The sequence below is a fragment of the Nyctibius grandis genome, chromosome 2 (genome assembly GCF_013368605.1).
Source record: "Nyctibius grandis isolate bNycGra1 chromosome 2, bNycGra1.pri, whole genome shotgun sequence".
In the NCBI taxonomy this organism is placed as follows: Eukaryota; Metazoa; Chordata; class Aves; order Nyctibiiformes; family Nyctibiidae; genus Nyctibius; species Nyctibius grandis.
In genome coordinates, this window is record NC_090659.1 from 50554447 (window position 1) to 50573183 (window position 18737).

The 18737-nt window shown below is 38.1% G+C and overlaps 1 protein-coding gene across 1 annotated transcript in view; it reads left to right on the forward strand.

The window, feature by feature from the left end:
• Positions 1-18737, forward strand: part of ATP10A (ATPase phospholipid transporting 10A (putative)) — a 114763-nt gene that overhangs the window by 75878 nt on the left and 20148 nt on the right. The window contains exons 8-12 of the mRNA XM_068395645.1: positions 8848-9065; positions 10574-10768; positions 12171-12732; positions 18253-18356; positions 18527-18653. Coding sequence (XP_068251746.1) covers positions 8848-9065; positions 10574-10768; positions 12171-12732; positions 18253-18356; positions 18527-18653 — 1206 coding nt within the window. The remainder of the gene's footprint in view (positions 1-8847; positions 9066-10573; positions 10769-12170; positions 12733-18252; positions 18357-18526; positions 18654-18737) is intronic.

Consider the following 18737-nt stretch of genomic DNA (forward strand, 5'->3'; position numbering starts at 1 on the left):
TGTTTTCTATCTAACAGTTGTACTTTGGGCAATCTGAAGTTAGCACATGGCTAATTTAAGCAAATTGAATAGTGCTGCTGGTATCACGATTGTTTTGTGTGTTCGAAGTACGCTATGTAAAATATCACTTTTAAGCATATAGCCAGATTAGTGTCTGATTGAATACTTGGAATGAGATTATCCTTTTGTGCTGAGAAATAAATGTAAACAAAGCTGCTGGTTTCCATATTAACAAGAAACATAATCTGATCTAATAGTGTATTTTATGTTACCTTTGTCAGATTCTTTTCAATGCTCGTGTGTGACAGGTGTCTGCATTAAGGTATCTTCACTGCTGTATGAACACTGCAGTTGAGAATGTCCCCAAGTATCAGGTTCTTGACAAAGTCACTCTTTGTCACAAGGGGATGTGAGGGTTGTCATCCCTGTGTCATCTCATCACCCTTTTAAAATTGTGAAATGATTTCCTGTTTTGTGACTTGTTTGTAATTTGTGTTATTTTCCTCTAACATTTTGTTGTTATCATTTTGGACATAACAAGTCTTAACTCTTCAAATCATACTCTGTATGCAGGAGAATATTGATAGCTACAGTATTGCATTCCTATTTGCAAAAAAATAAATTTCTTAATCTACATAATATATAAAGATCATTGATTAGAAAGTTTTCTCAAAGACCATTACAGAAGTTCAGCTTACAAATAAGATACAGAATAAGAGAAATAATAAAAATAGATTGGAATAGAGAGTTCACAAGATTCCAAATTAGAAAAAGATATTTTGAAGTTTCGGATTATGCAAGGTTTGTTCTTTTTTCTCCTGCACTAAAGTAGTACTGAGACCTTACATTTAAGGCACTCTTTTCAAGAAACTATGTGTTTGGATAGTGTTATCCTGGTGTTACAGAAAGAACTTACTTAAAAAAGGGAGAAGCTGTGACTTCCTACCTCTGTACTGTAGGTAAGAAAGAGAGAAGAATCAGAATTAAGAGTATGTTTCTGGATGACTGATTCTGCTTCTGACACTCTGATTATTCATTCTTTTTTTTCTTCTTCCTTGCCATTGATCGTTTGCTTGTTTATACTAATTTCAGAGTGTACTCTGTTCCTTGCAGGGATGATGATGGTGCTGTCAACTAAAACACTGTGGAAAGGGTATTTTTATGAGCTTGGTATCATTAGCTAATATGTATGCAGAACTGAGGCTCCTGAATTTGAGTATTGTGTTTCAGATCCTTTTACTTCAAATGTTTTTAACAGAAATCTAAGTTTGTACATGCTTTCCTCTTGTGATTTCAGATCACAATATAAATGTTAATGAAAGCAAAATGAATTTCACTACAGACAGAAGTGTCAAATAAATACATAAAATAAACATTCTTTTTTCAGTCATTCTTTTCACATATGGCTATGTTTGGGCTTTCTTATAACTCAGTCAGTATAAAATTTCTGACAAATATAATTTTTAAATTGACACAGAATTTATACACAGTATTTTATACACAGTATTTTATTCTTTTTTTTCTCCCCTACAGAAAATAGGTCTTTCTTTCTCATTCTATATATAAATGGTGATAATTTCTATTGATTTTGTTCCCTATAAGCGTGATTAATAACACAATAAAAACTATTCTTCATTCAAGTCTTTTGTTAGCTCTGTTCTCCAGTCTGATTTTGTAATCATCTCTTATCTTTTCTGCTGCTGACACCTTCTTGTTTAGATATGGTAAAATGTCTAACACAGCTCTTTCTGGTTTTAGGGAGTGCATCAACAACATTTCATTGCTGTGTCTGATATTTCCTCGCTTTGGAACTTTAATTTTCAGTTGAAGCATTTTTTCAGCATCATCTAGGACTGCTGCATGTCTGTTAATTACTCAGTCTTACACAATTACTTAATTGTGCATAGCCTTCACAAATTTTCTCTGTGCTGCATTATAATCTTTTCTCCCTAAAATTTGTTCACAGTTATGAGCAGTTATCCCATTCTTTTCAGTTCTACAGGGATTATTATACTGCATTTGTCATCATCGTATCTGAGGTCCTTCCACTAGCGCGTTAAGCGATGTATGTGACTTTCCATGTGTGTAGCTTGGTCTTTCCCCTTCTTCCTCTCCCTGTGTGTGCAGTGCACAATTTGTTTGGGTTTGGGGGCTACTTAAAAGACATATGCTAAGCTGTGTTAGGTTTGGCATATTTGAGGCAGCATGTCTTTTTCTTGAGTGGTGGGAGTGTCCTTATTTTCTTTGGAAATTTGTTCCACAAAGCCACGTAAATTCCCTATGTGAAAGGTGAGCTTTATGATTATGAGGGAGAGTTCTGTTTTGCATCAGACATGGACACATTAATCATGGTTTTCATCACAGAGGCTTATGTGGACGTTGTGCAGGATTGAAGCAATTAAATGCTTCTAAAATAGAAACTGAAACCCTGAACAAGACTTAATATTTTTTTAAGGTAGTATAAGGAGCAAGGGGCAGTTTTCATAAATTTGCAGGAGAGAACATTTTCCTGCACAATTCTATATTAGCTCTTAAGTTTCGTATGAGGCTGATGGCGCTACGCCCAGGAGTATTGCATTGTTTTAGTCTAGACAAGAGGTAACAAAAACATGAATAATAGAGGCCAATAAATTGCACCAGTGTGGGACAGAATCTCTTAGCCAACTGGAGGTAGTACAAAGTATTACTCATGGGTGCTGCTGTGCAAGACCTTAGCACCGAAGAGGAATCCAGGAATGCTTGTGGAGGCTGTGAGGGAAGGTGTGAGTGTACTCAGCAACAGTTCCATGATGCAAGCTCTATCAAATATTCATCATTGTTGAAGTCATATTTTGGTGATGGATTATGCACTTATAGAGATCAAACTAGGAATTCACACTGCCAGTCTAGGCCCTGTGGAGACTATGTTGATAGGGATGGGATTATTGTTACCTGATTTTAGATATTTGTGTGGAAGATACTCATCTAGTGACTTTACACTTAATGGAGAAAGTTAAGCATTTGTAGGATGTAATTCATCAGACTTGTTTTAGACATCTATGTTTGTTGTCTAATTAATACATTCCTTTTTCACTGTGGTTTAGAATTCTAAATACAGGTGAAGAGAATTCCCACCTCACGTCTGTGTGACCTGCATTCTTTAAATCTGTTCTGTTGTCTCCTTCAAAGGTTCTTCTTGATTCACAGAGTGTTAATTCAGGAGCAGGGTGTGTCATGGACCACTCCAAGTGGAAGAATGATTGTCCCATTCATAAATGTCCTGGATATTTATAGAATACCCATTGGCATTATACTCTGGTTAAATGCCAGAAATGGATGGAGTTGTATCTGTTACTTCTTGAAGCTAACACCTTGCTGTGTGTTGCTTCCACAGTAAGATGATACTGCAAAGAAGTGCTACACACCACAAAAAAAAGTCCTTCTAATCAGTACTTCCTCCTAGCCCAAAAGAATGTTAGCACCAAAAAAAATGAGACTGTTTCACTGTATGTAAAATTACGTTGCCCTACCATAGCTGTTCCCTTCAGGCTAGTAGTCAGCTTCTAACAATTCTTGGGACTGGCCATGCTCCAAGTCTGTCGGCTAATCCCAGAGATAGTAGGTGCCCAAAAGATGACTGTGCTTCTGAAAGCTGTTATATGATTTAGCTACAACCAGATGCTGTGGGCCTGACATTTGTCCTAGTTGTTTTCCAAATGCTGAATTAATCACACCCTTGCCTATGGGGTGTAATCTCTGTTTTTCTAGTTTTAGCCACCCATTGTATGGAACTTTTGACAAAACATGAGTTGAATCTTGAATCGTGAATGCAACCACACAAATCTGAAAAATCTGCATTTTTTATTCTTTGCATTCCTTCCCCTTCCTTCCAATGACTGTGAAAAAAACTCTAGGCAACATAAGAATAAGAGAAGTTTATGAGGGTGAAAGCAGATGATGAAAACCTCAGTGATTTTCTCTTGCCTAGCAAAGTTTCTTAATCACTAAATCTGAGAAAGGAGCTTCTTTCTGCTCTCTATTGTTTTCTTGCTGAAGATTGTCCAGCAACTACTTTTCATAGGAAAGTACATTATATCAAAAAAAAATCTTTCTTAGTTTGGGGGCTGTTTTGTAGTGGAACTTTCTTACCCTTTTTGTATGTAGTCAAGAGAACATAGACTGCACATTCCAGCCACATTGGAGAATTGGATTTATTTTAAAAAAAGGCATAAAAATCAATAAAACCTTTTCCAGAAATGCAGCTGTTGCTTCCAAAGGGACTTCTCATCTGCCACCTTTACAACTTGTCAATCTTCAGAAATCAGGATAGTCCGTTTACGCCTTCCCCTTTATCAGGACTGTGTGCTTAAGGCACTCTGTATAGCTTGTTTGTAGTTTCTCTTCACATTTGTTACTGCTTTTTACAAAATCTAATTGGTAACTGAGGAGACAACCAGTGCCAGCAGATGTAGAACTCAGTACATGGGCAGTGCCCCATTTTAAATCCTGTAGAAGACAGAATAACTCGTATTTAAAGACAGGTAATACTTTTTTCTAAACGTGTACCTACACTCACAACTGCTCTGGAAAATCTCCAGAAAAGTAGGAATGATCTCCATTTTCTAAGTAGAGTAAAGAGTTCTTAATGAAGGACTTGGAGTTATTCATTTTAAGCCCCTGGGGATGCCAGGAAGGGAGAGGAAGGAAAATCTTGGTGTTTTCTAATCTCAAGGCTTGATCTTATGGGGAAGTTCTTGCAAAGTAAATTAAGTTAGATTATGTTAGCACACTTGTACAAATTTATAGCATGCTAGCTGCTCGACTGACTCTTTATGTAGGCACTAGAGTGCACTTCAAAATGAAATAAGCTTGCACTCATAAAATAATAAGGAAATAAGGTAGTGTGATGGTGTGAGTAAGTACTGCACATCTAGATTTACTTCATGCTAGTTCAATAACAGCCTTATTCAAGTGGTTTGCGGTGAAATGGACTAATCCCATGGCAAAATTAGGGCCCACACACTGACAGCTGAATTATTCTGGTTTATTGGGTCTGCAGTTTTATTCTGCTTCAAGGGGAGTCCTTTAGAGATTCCTGATCCCACTTTTCTGGTTACTGGAACATCTGACTGTGTGGCAACAGTGTCTCCGTCAGCCTGCAAAACGTATGCCTCATCACAGAACATGGATAGCGTGGAAGGTAAAATAAAACCAAGCAAAACCAAAAAATGATTAAATAAAAGTTTTTTTTTTAAAAAAAAAGAATGTCTCTTCAAATACATAGCAACTACTATAGGAGTTTTATTTATAGCTTACTGTTGTCTTCTGAAAGATGGAAGAGAGTTCATGGAATAAGTATTAATTATTGTTTCTTCTTTGTGCTATAAATATAAAATGAACTAGAGGATAGTGAAATTTGACTTTCATGATTTGTATTGCTGTGTTTCTCAAAGCTGTTTGTGTCTTTGCCCTTAATAAAAAACTCTCTGTCACGCAAAAGATCAAGGCCATCAATTTTCAGTGCTGAAACTGAAAAGCATCCCACAACAATGTCTTTCAGGTTATAATGTTCACAGGAAAAGGTTCTGAATCGGAGAGGGCTGAGTGGGTGGAGAGAACAGCATGTTCCCAAAGAAGCACGCATTGCACAGCTGAAGCATTGTGAACCTTAGCCATAACGTAACGATTGAACTGGCTTTCATTATTTCTTCAAACTTCTTAATTCTTGCTGCATGATATGTAAGACTGCACTTGAGAAAATACTGAAAGGTGCTAAGGCCTGTTTTTTGTTATCAAGCTTACCTTGGTATAAAACTGAAATAACACCATTTGTATCAAAAGAATTACATTTGACTTGGTTAAATGAGATTCTAGTCTTGTATCCACTTTCCCTTTTTCTCTTTTTTTCTCAGTGGCAGGAACAATTAAATGAATGTGCTACAAAGAAAACCTGTATAGAGGGCAAGAGATGATAGCTAATATTACATAGGCTAGAAAGGACCATGCTATTGGTATAATACCAATAAATAAGCTGAGTGCTGCATTAAGAAACAGCTTTTGCTATGTTGAATAAACAAAATATTCTTATTTGTACTGTAAGAAAGAAGAAAGAGCAATGAAGAATACAGAGAAATGGTATGCACGCATAACTTGCCTGAAATGCAATTCTCTGCTTAACCATAGTTTTTATACATGGAATAAAATGATAATCAGTTCAGGGTCTTTGGAGTCATGTATTTTAAGATGTATTTTCAGAGCAGAAGCTTAAATTAAGTATGATTATTAAATAAAACATATGTCCTTTTTTTAAAAACTCTGCTCAGGAGGGAGTTGGACCAGCTGGGTAGCACATTTTTCAAAGCTGTAAAGAATAATTGTAGCCAGTCCTTTCCCTGTCAAGGAATATTACCTGTTACAAGAAGAAGTGCCGTGTCCTGTCAGTCTACCATTCAAATGCCCAGCATCCACAGTCAGGAAGATTATCCCTATGGCAAATCCAAGCTTTTCTTATGCTTTTCCTGAGAGAGGCTGAGTGTCCACATGTCATGCCAACTGTTCTTGAGACTGGGTTTGCTGATAAGAGCCTTGGTGAAGATGAGGCACAAAAATGTGGTGCTTATGATTGATTTAAGTCTTAAACATTGGTAAAGTGCAGAAAATCTTACTGGTGTGTCATCCTGAGCAATGGTTTTTCAACCTGAGGTTTGCAGCATGCAACTAGGAGCCTGCAAAAGATAATTAAGGCAGAGCTTGCACTGTCAGGCTGGGCACTACCCTCTACAAGCCTCATCTCAGGATGTGCACTCCATCGTACCTCCCCAGATGGGCACTCCATCATATCTCCCAGATGTGCACTCCATCATTTCTCCCCAGATGTGCACTCCCTCATACTTCCCCAGTACAGAGAAGGTCCTTCAGTGTGTCACTCCATTCTGGTACTTAAGGCATCCGCTTAAAGTGAGACATTACAATGTCCACATGGGCCCTCAGTGGAGACTCCTGATCAGTTGAATTAAATTCACAGTATAGGGATCTGCACTTCCACTGACAAAATATATAGAGGCTTACAGAGCAGAAGAAAGTGGGAATTAGTTAGTCTACATCAGCCTCAGGGCTGGGGCTGCAGGGCTGTATTTGAGCAATGTGGCAGAAGTGATCTTCAGTGTGCCCTGCAGTCTCTTCTCCATATCTCCAAATACATTATGGCCCTCTATACCTCCATGGCCTGAATTTTCTTCCAGCAGGAGCCGGAGTGCAGCACAGGATATTGAATACCTGGGCATGCAGTTAGAGCCACGACTGGGTGTGCATTCACAGCCAGGACTCGGAAGCTCTCCCAGCTCCCACATTTCAGACAGAACCTATACATGTTCCAAATGGAGTTGAAAAAAACTCTGATGTACAATTCTGTACTGATAGAGCTATCACCATACACTGTGTGTGGTCTGATTTCAACTCCTCCAACTGCTTTCTGACAGCTAAAACGTGTTTGAAAATTGCAGCACTTGGCAAGGATGGGTTTTTCGTTGATCGTAAAGCTAGCTACATTAAAAGGGATCCCATGCCAAACTCACAATACGTAATGCAAGATTTTTCTCAGGAAGTATTTTGGAAGAAGTTTTTTTTTTGTTGTTAAATGCCTGAATAATTAACTTATTAGTGATTTATCATTTGACATTCAGAAAATCTCATTTGTTACACCATAGAACCAAAACAAAGCCAAGCCACAAGTATGTAACTTGTACTGTTTATCTGGATAGTGTGGAATATTTTGAGAGTATAATAAAAAGCCTTTCAATGAATACCTAAAGAAGGAATAAATAGATACCTGTTAAAGTGGCACGTGCCTGCCTAATGAATAACCTAGATTATTAAATGCCCATGGTCTTTAGGAATGGAAAAATATGTTGCACATCAGTTAGAGCTAAATGGAGCCTGTCATTAGAGGGGCTGGATTCCACAGCTGTTTCACACCTCTTCTTTCTGTTTCCTTTTTAACTTCTGTATATCAAACTGCTAGGAGTGGTTTCTAGCATTAATTGTTGTAGCTGGATTCTTGACTGGGGAAGCGTTCGTCTAAAATGTATCATTTGGAAAAACTATTTCGTTCTGTGTACACTAGAACCAAGTGCTGCAGCAGGTGAGGGTGCCCTGGTTTTGATACTGCGTGCTGTATTGTCCTGCCTATCGTGCTGTTCAGAGGGGAAGGGGTGGACTCCAGGGTGGTTTTAGCCCTAGGCTAGGAGTCAGGAATCTGGGTTCATGTCTCCACTCTGCAGCAGATCGCCCTGACCTTGAGCGAGGCTTTTATGCTGTCTGTACCTCATCTCTGTATATAAAATAAGGGCACTTAGGGCAGTGCTCTGTAGGTGTGTTGTTCTGAGGACACTTCAGATGTCAGTTAACTGGTATTGGGTAGATGCGACATTTTTTCTGGAAAATACTTTCTGTGAAATGTCCATATTCTGTTGGAAAGGAAAAGAAAATTTTCTGGTTTATTTCCTTCTCAGACTGCAAGTGAAGACCAAATTATTTGGTTGCTTTCATCAGGTTGAGCTGTGGAATAGTCTTCAGGAATGCAGTGAGTTACCACAGAGTCTAACTGCCTTTCAGAGAGAGTGTGGTGATGAGGGAGGCAGTGTATTGCATTACTTTCCTAATTATGTTATCTGCATCCTCCGTTAGATACTACCATTCAGTTAAGACTGCACTTTGTTATCCCCTGGTAATGGAATCATTCATTCTTACAGTGAAAGCACGTATAATATTAAAACCAGATCACTTGAGCAAAGTCACTGTGTCCCTCTCCCTCTTTCTCAGCCTTGTTTAACATACGCAACATTTCTCCCTCTGTATTTTTACTGATAGCCAAACGCTTAGCGATGTACCAAGAACCTGATTCTGAGGAAGATGAGGCAGCCCCAAAAGGAGGAAATCTATCCCAGCGTGATAGTATCTGCAGCCATCAGAGCATCAAAGTAATTCACAGAAGCCAGAGCACCAAAACCCACCGGCGCACAGGTAGCAGAGTTGAAGCAAAAAGAGCAAGCATACTCTCGAAGCACACGGCCTTCAGTAGCCCAATGGTACGTCATGAGAACTAAATGAACAGTGTCCTGTATCTTTTAAGAGAACAATGTCCTGAAAAGGGAAAGATAAAGAAATCTGTAGCACATCGTGTACTTCTTATATTCTTCATTTTAGCATTTTTTCTTCTGTAGTCACAGCTGTTTGTACAAAAACAATCAAGTGTTGGCACAGATCTTATCTAAATACCTTCTCTGTGGGAACAAGCTAAAGGTAAAGACAATCTGAAACCTTTGTTTTAGTTATACCTTGATTTTGAAAAGAAAATGTATGCCTTCCCTTTATCTACAGAAGCTGAGAGTGGCATAAGGTTTGAGGTCAAGGATTCCAATTGCTCTTCATATGCCTCTTCTTTTCTCTTTTGTCATAGGATTTTAAAACTAACAAGTGCTGGGCTGGACACTGTGTATTCCAATTCTTAGACAGTGTTGACATATACCATAGAATAATTTTCAGTGTGATTCAAGGTTATCAGTGGATTCCATGTGTTGTATTTTAAAAAAATAAAAAACTTTGCATTTCAAAATGTTGGTAAATTTATGTCCTTACAACTTTGCTTTGTTTAATTTATCTTACACTACTATAATTCTGTGGAAGTTTTACATGAGCTGAGTGGTAAAAAGAGAGCAGAGGCCAAGTCTTGTCTATCTAGGGATTTTGCATTGTTGCACTGTTGACACAAATTCACCCTTAAAACAAATTACAAATATAGGCACAGAAAGATGCTGTTTTGTTTTCTGATTTCAGTCAAGAGTAAGCTCTTTTGGTAGAAGCTGCAGTTTTCACACGTGGGGTTCTGTGGTTGCTCAGATTCATCAGCTGCTGAGCATCAGCAGATAAAATTCTACTCAAGACCAAGCCTTAGATCGGTTTATCTTTTAATCTTTTGTATCCTTGCATCCTCCTATCTTAAGAAATACCAGAGTTTGCTCTGACAAGAAATAGATTAAGTAAGTGGAAAGTGCTGATGAAATACGGCGGAAAGTGCTCTGTGTGTCACTGTAAAAAAACACATGAATTACCTTCAAATGTGTGGATGGTGGTTGTTCTCTAACAATCCGAGATGGTTTCATTTTATTGTGCTGATGTAAGGCCGAGCTTTGAATGTCATTACTGTCTAATTTTTCCACTCTTTTTGTCTCTTTAGTGTACCACCCTTTAGTAATACATAATAAATGTCTTGAATTAGATAGAAGAGAGGAAGGAGTATTAGTATGTAACTCTTCTCATATCCACTATCCCCAAAGTAGATGAATACTGCCAATATAATTATCTGTAGTGAAAAAGTTGATAATACAGTTATTCACATTTCAATTTCTATTGGCAGGCTCATTGTTAACTGTTTATTGTCTAGAATGGGTGTCTTACAGTCCTCTCCACCTCCACTCTGTGGTGTAAGGCCGCCATAAAACGCAGATATTGACACGGCTTTGGATGCTTTGATTGCTTGTTGTTGCTTTGGAAATTTGCAAAATCACAGATATTAATCATTGCTACTTATTACTAGGAGAAGGACATCACACCTGACCCGAGCTTGTTAGAAAAGGTGAATGAATGTGCAAAGCACCTGGAGGTCATGAGGAGCCATGAACAGCCATTATCCCACCTAAGTCCAGAACTATGTGACATTTTTGACTTCTTCATCGCTTTGACTATATGTAATACAGTCGTGGTTACTGCACCAAATCAGCCTCGACAGAAGGTGGGTTAAAGAAAAAGCAAAAGAGAGTTTAAGCCTCTTTTGCATTGATATTAATTTATCTTGTAATTCAGGGAAATGAAAACCTCCTATTCTAGTGAGAAACAACTAGAACTAGTTGTGAGACAACTCTTAGAACCGCTATATGATTGAGTGGGTTTAGCTAAGCATTAGTTAAATGGAGTATGTCAGCTATTTCACTTAGCTTCAATGTAAGATATGCTTTCATCAACAATTTCAAGATACTTCTGAAACTTTCCCAATTTCTTGTTCTGTAACTTGTTCATTTAATAAATGTAAGAATGTGTGGAAACTAATTTGTAAATGTGCACGACTTCCCAGAAAATAATATAAGCTGTCTGTGAATATTTTGTATGTACAGATAAGAAAAGGCTAAGACATTTTTTAAAAGTTTAAAAAGAGAATATACTTGAAAAACATCGCTTAAAACATTCAAATTATGTAAAAGATGCATCTTAAGCTCATTATGAGAAATACTGATCTTTACTGCTTGAATCGGCCTAAAGCAGTGTCATTGATGAATGAGAATTTCGGAAACGCAATCCCAAGATGATCCGTAAGACAAAAATATAATGGAATGTAGTATTAAAGCTAGCCAGCAGCTGGAATTTCCGTTCTGGAGAAAATTCTGAGAGTTATTTCTGTTCAAGATTGGAATAAGAAGTGAACTAGTCTGCAAAATGACATGGTTTTGTGCCAGGGAAACATTTGGAGAATGCTGAATTCTGCTGTTTCAGGAATGCTACACTGTTATACAATAATTTAATATATATTACTATGAATATGCTATTACTATTAATAACATTGTATCTGTAAAAAGATTTAAGTAAACAGAGATGAGTGGTAAAACTGAAGCAAAATTCTTTGATGCTGAAAGACAAAACGGTGGAAATTCTTTATTTTGACGTGTTCCTATTGAAAATGTTGCCGACATTGGCATATTCTCATAAAACTTTTCTGATACCACACTTCTCAATAGAAAACTCTTTCATTAACTTTTTTTTTACTACCTTCACTGAATATGCACAAAGAATGCCAGTGTTTCCTACTAACAATAGGTTTTAGTATGCACTGCTGGTGGTTCTGCAACATTGATAGTCTATCCATTAGTCATATCTGAGGAGGTGAAAGAAGAAAAAATGTTTTTAATACAAACATACGTGCTTTCACACAGAGGCACAATTCTGAAGTCCTAGTAAGTATTTTGCTGCTGAGTCAGTTTTGTCCATTTACTTTCCTTTCTCAAAATACAAATGCCTTTACTTTTTCTTCTCAAAGAAATTCTTCTCTTTAGTTGGAGATGCTTAGACTGAATATCAATGTTGGAATTCTTGTACAGCTTTTCTTCGTTTTTTGTTCATTGGTTTGTTATTTACTTCTCAAGGTTAGAGATCGATTTGAACTAAAATCTCCAGTAAAAACCATAGAAGACTTCATACGAAGATTCACTCCAAGTCGCTTGACCTCTGGATCTAACAGCAGCAGTTCGTCTAGTCTAGCTACAAGCAAATCAATGCACAGATTTGGTTTAAGTGTGCTTTCATCTACATCTACAGACAGCACTTTATTAAAACTGGAAGAGAAGCTGGCATACTCTGCACAGATGAATAACAATGGCTACAGCTCCCAGCAAGGCCGGACAGCTGTGGGGAGTGGACCTGAGGAAGGAGAACTCCGTTACGAAGCAGAAAGTCCAGATGAAGCTGCTCTCGTCTATGCAGCAAGGGCATATAACTGTTCTCTGGTTGGAAGGCTGTCTGACCAGGTATCAGTGGAGCTACCTCACCTAGGAACGTTAAGCTTTGAAGTATTACATACCTTGGGCTTTGATTCCGTCAGGAAGAGGATGTCAGTAGTGGTCAGACATCCTCTCACAGATGAAATAAATGTTTACACTAAAGGAGCAGATTCAGTTATTATGGATCTTCTTCTACCCTGCTCTTCAGGTACACCTCTTACTTACCTTTATGGGGGTCGGGGTGAGAGGGAGGCATTTCTGGTTAACTGCTGAAAAACTCATCATATCTTATTGCCTTCTTTAGCAAGTAGACCTGCCTGCTTTTGTTGTGAATATAGGGAATGGTAGAATGGCAGCCATCTCTCTTCTTTTATAATACTTTGTTACTATAGCAAATGTTCTGTAACAAACTACTGGTTCCTCACCTTACAAGAATGAGTTAAATTAATTTCTGTACAAGACCTTCTACTAGCAAACTTTATTTTGAAGGAATTTCTTGAAACTCTGCCAAAGCAATTTACATTTCTTCAGGAAAACCTGCCTGGCAGTGTTTGACTATTTGAGTATTTTATATGAAACCCAAGCACTTCCTATTGCAGCTCCCCACTCTGTTTCATTTGTGATTCTTGACGTCCTTTTGTTGCAATATATTTGCATAACTCAACGCATTTATGCTGGTTTGATTATGACACTAAAGGGCACTGTGAATCAGTCAGCCACCAAAACAGAAAGGTAGTGGCAAAGAAGGAGGGATACTGTTCAGACAAGAAATCTTGGCTTCAAATATGTAGTTGACTAGTAGGCAACAGACATGTAGCTGTGAGCATGGAGTACTTCCCTAAAGCATGGAGTACTTCTCCAGCACCCAGATGTCACATGAAACAGGGACAACTTTAAATAGCTGCTAATTGTAATCGGTTGGATTCAAGAAGAACCCTGTAAGCTTTCAGAAGTTAGAGGAGACACACGGGTTTCAGTTTGCATGAATCAGTTTGCATCTAATTTACTGTATTTTCAACACTGAATTCAATCCAGTGTGTAAAGGTTACCCCAGTATGAATGGACAGAGCCCAAAAGTGCTAGGGGTACTTCCCATGTTTCACTAATGCATTGACTTTGTGGTTACTTTGACATTAGTTGGAGTAAACAATTGTGAAAGGCTTACACTGTGTAATTTTAGTTTAATGAAATACAGAAAAATGTTGGCATTAGTTTTCTGTTTACAGCCATATAAATCAAAGCCGAGCCAAAAAAATTAAGAACAACTTGTCCTTAACTAACAACAAAGTATTCATGAATAATTTGCTAGGAAAGATCTGATATCAAGAAGGTACATAGAGCATCTCTGGAAACTTGTTTCCCTCTGAAGTACTAACAGAGAATTAGTAGTACTGAGAATTTCTAATAACATACGTAGAAAATGTTTGGAAATGAGTTCTCAGAATGAGAACTGAGCTTTAAAAAGAAAATAAAAGATTATTTTGTGCCAAGTCACAAATATTTTGTCACCATATAACAGACTATGTTTGCAGCTGCTATGTCCATTTGCAGTAGACTCAATGGATCAAGGAATTTTCAGGCAAATTTCAGGCAGATCTAGGACCCACCTGGGTGAAACCAACAAGGCCAGTTAGAAACCAAACAGTGACATTACCAAAGGTGGTGTGTGTCAGAGAAGGGGGAGCAAAGTTCCTGAAGATCGGTGCTGGCAGTGAGCAGATTCTGTAGCTGGGCAAATACAGCAAATACAGACAAGCGAACTGAATGTGGCTTTGAAACTGTGCCCTTTTTTTTTCAGTTTTTTAGCCCAAATTGAACTATGAGTTTTAGTATATTTTGCTTTTGCAAGCAATGTAAAGTGCAGCCACTAGAACCTCATAAGCAGTTTCTCTTGTTTTCTAGTCCTCTAAAATACTGCTGGCTTCAGTAATTCTGTACATTTCAGCAGATCTGTCTGAAAAACATTTGACATTTCTCTTAAGCAGCTTCACTCCTGAAACTGAATTCACAGTCTCTGCCTGCAGTATCCTAATGTCAGTGGACATGTCGTCAGTTCCTGAGGGAACAACGTCTTTTTCCCATTACAGGGAGGTATTCCCCAGGTAGAGGGAGCCTAGAAGATTTATGCTGTGGCTATTACCTATATTGCGGGATCTGTCTGTGGTTTCATCCTGTTCTCTGGTGATGGTGGAATGTGAGTGTGAGAGGAGATGTAATGCTATGAGGATTCAGTCATTTATCATTTCAAGGAATTGACCAATAAGTGAATTGACATGACAACTAATCCCAGTGCTCGCTCCTTGCTGTCTTAGTGCCTCAGGGACATGTAAATTGTGCACCAGTCAAGTGTGCATCTTGAGACTTTGTGGTACTTGTGCTCTTAGACTGAAAGACCAAGGCAACACTGTGTCTCTGATCTCCCAACTCTAACATCATGTTGCATGACTGAGTCCTATCAGACACAAAGGTCCTGTTTGTTTGGGAGGAGGAGCATTTTAAAATACGACATGAGGAACAGCCAGAAGCAAATGTATTATGCTATAGCTTCAGTTGTGTCTTACAGAAAATCAGAAATCACCATAAGCTTCAAAACTAAAAAAGTTTCTGAATTGACTCCATTTGTTCTGCCTGTATCTAGTTGAGACAGTGAAACCTGCTGTTTTCTGATAGCATACAGATATTTCCAAAAGCCTTGAAATGATTCCCAAGAGTGTATTGTTTTTACTTTATCTCAAGAGTCACCATGTTCATAAATAACAAAGTTACTGTTTGAGTCAATAACCAACTCGCACAGGAACTGTGAACATTAAGTCATTGAGAAAACAATGACTGGGCTGGCTTTCTGCAGCTTGCCATCATGGAAGGAAATGAAGCAAGCAGAATGCCACTAGCTCTCTGTCATTCTTCTGGAGAAGACTTATTTGCTGGTTTTCACTTCCATGGTGCATGTGGTCACACTGCTCAGCATAGACACTGCATCCCAGCTAAAAAGAATCTCCACAACTGGGTTTTGTCTGCAAGTGATTCGTTCCCTCCTTTTAACTTCTGAGCACGAGATGAATCTCAGGGTAAGGCTGATGTTGCACATGAAGCGCTAGAAGGGGTTTAGCTCTCATTGATACGCTGGTGGAGGAGGGAGGTGCAGTCTTCCACGCTGGAATTGAGAGTTCTCACAGAAAATGGTGTGCCCATCTCTACTTGCAGAGAATTACTGTCCTTTGTTCATTGAAGGTGATACAAGCATCTGACACTGTGATCACTGCATTAGTGCCCGTGGTACTCAGATCTGAGGTGATTAACAACACTTAAAATGATAGAAAGAACTTTCGGTATTTTTAAGCACTTATTCAAGTTCGCACCATTTGAAATCAGTGAGTGACTGAAATAGCCACTCCCCTAAGACAGTTTTGTGTGGGATATGCAATAAATACGGCATTTCTCTCTAGAATAGTAACATATCACAAAAAATTAGGAAGAGTGCTTGCCTACTTTATTCTTCTAAAGTTAAAAAAGCTGACTCACTAATACAGGAAGCCTACAAAAAGGTTTGCTGCAGTACTTCTCCCAGAAAAAAAAGTTCTTATATTACACAGCCCAGTCACATATGCCAAAAAGATTATCATGCACAAGTAGAAAAGAAGCTAAATGAAACTGTGTTAGGTTGCCAGTTTAGTATACACACATTTCCACTTTATGTTCCAGGTGAATCTAGTTGTGAGCTGGTTTAATGGCTTCTGAAGGAACCTTGTGGTGTGTGTGTCGGAGCCACAAGCTATAGTGTAAGAAGGGGCTTTCCAGTTGCAAATAATATTTGTAGGGATGTTCTTCTGGAATAATATATCTGTATTGATGTTTTGAGAAAATCTATAGTGATAGCATAGGTAGCATTAATAGACAGATGGACAGGCCCACCAGAATATCCCTACCAGTATTCACCACATGACCTTAATCAGAGATAGAACTAAAATGAAGGAATGCTTGAAATACCACAGTCTTTATGGAGGCCCTTAGGAACAGCTGGGTATGTACACTCCCAGCTTTACAGACCTAGAGAGGATAGGATGGTCTTTAAAGGTGAGGAAATAGCTATACAATGAGTAAAATGTGCTGATACATGGTTGAGATAACAGGAACAGAAATCAGAATACTGGGATTCCAAGCTCCCAGTTCGTTTCTTCCTCCAACATCAATACTGGTACGTGTTTGTGCTGGAGCCTCTGAACGCTGGGTTTGACACTGTGCTGCTTGTGAACATGAAAGTGCTGGATGCTGTGTAAGTTTATAGACAGACAGATAGCCATGTATATACGTGGTCACACATAGCAAGATCAAATTGGATAGGAAGGCACAGTGGGAAAATGGCACCAAAAAGTATAAACAGTAAGATATTTGTGTCATCTAATTTAAATACTGGTATTAAGTGCTTAATATAAGGGTACAGTGCCCATAGGTTCTCAGTATGGTCAGCTGAGAGAGGTGAGCACGTTCAATGGTGAACTGAGATCATATGTAGTAGGTTTCTTCAGGTGCTCAGACTTCTGGTGATGAGTGGTGTTCACCTGACTCTGTGAGTGGTTACTGTGCAGGTACCAGTAACATAAATACTGCATTAAGGAACAGTTCCAATTACAAAATTATAATCCTGAAATGATTCTACACCCCCAAAAAACATGCAGACTTTAGAAAAAAAAAATTATATGACATCAGGGAATAGGAAAACCTGCTATAAGGTACCATTCATTCTCACTCAATGGTTCCAATCTAAAAACTCACCAGCTCGTACATTTACTTTAGTACTAATGCTGCAATTCATGTTATTTAAGATTGCTACTACAGTACATTGTACATGAACCTGTCTTGATCCTAGATGATAAAAAAGATGCATATCACCTGTTTTTAACTTTTGAAGACATAATTTCAGGTAATGAGATGGAACAAAATGTATTACCATCATATTCATTACTCTTTTTTGATCACAGTGTGAGCACATTGAACCAATCCCAGCTAAAGAGAGAAAAGGCACAGATGCTCAGTCCTGATTTTGAGTTCTTACACATGGCTTTAAGTGGAGAGTAAAGCTAAGTGGAAGTTGTGCTGCTGCATTCAAGGTAGAAGCTAGCTGTGAGGTCTGCACAAGTGTAAATTCTGTTCTGAATAAAATAACAGTCGTAGCCAGAATTTCTTGCGTTGACTCAGGCTGATAGGTAGTATCATCAGTACAGCAGTAGCAGAAGTGCCTTCATACGCTTAGATGTACAAAACAGAGCACTGTTTCTGGTTCTTTTGAGATATTAACCTTGGTGGAAAACTAAGTGCTATTTTTAACTAGGTGTCATTTTTCTGCACATGATGAAATGTGGAGAAGCATTTGCTAGTGGTGTATTTGAAATTATACTTCTCTTTCTGACATTGTTTGCTGTGAAGACTATCATGATTTCTTAAAGTATTCAGGCCAAACAAATACTTAAGGAATAAGAAAAAGGTCTTTCTAACATACTCACAATGACTTCTGAAGAGAGAAGACAGAAAAGATAGAACAAAAAGACAAGATTTTTTTCTTCTAAATGGAATGTTTTACTTGAGTTTCCCAGGAGACATCAGCAGCTCTTTACAAGTGTCAATTATAAAGTGCTGGTACAGTGAGTACTGTAGACAAGTTTTTATTCTTTGAGACCATTCAGCTGCTGTTATTTTTCAATCACTAATTTCTTTCTTTATTCATATCTAGATGACCCTCGGGGCAAACACCAAAAAAAAATCCAAAGCAAAACCCAGAATTACCTTAATCTGTATGCTGTAGACGGGCTGCGGACCCTCTGTATTGCAAAAAGAGTAAGTAAATTCAGACTCTTAGTTTTCTTTTAAGGAGAGTCTTGACAAGATTACTGAAGGCATTTATTAGTTTATTGTTCTTGATTCATAACTTCTTTTTCATTTTATTCAGTAAAGTATGAATGTTTCTGCATCACATTGACGGTGCCCTCACTTACTCTTTTTAATAGGTTCTCAGGAAGGAAGAGTATGCCTGTTGGTTAAAAAGTCATTTAGAAGCAGAATCCTCAATTGAAAATCGTGAAGAACTTCTTTTTCAGTCAGCGCTGCGGATAGAGAAGAATCTCCATCTGCTAGGTAATGAAATGAGAGCTGGACATGAAATTAAAATGTGCTAAAAATTCTGAAAGCTTGGCTATGAAATCCGTTCTTTCCCTTAAG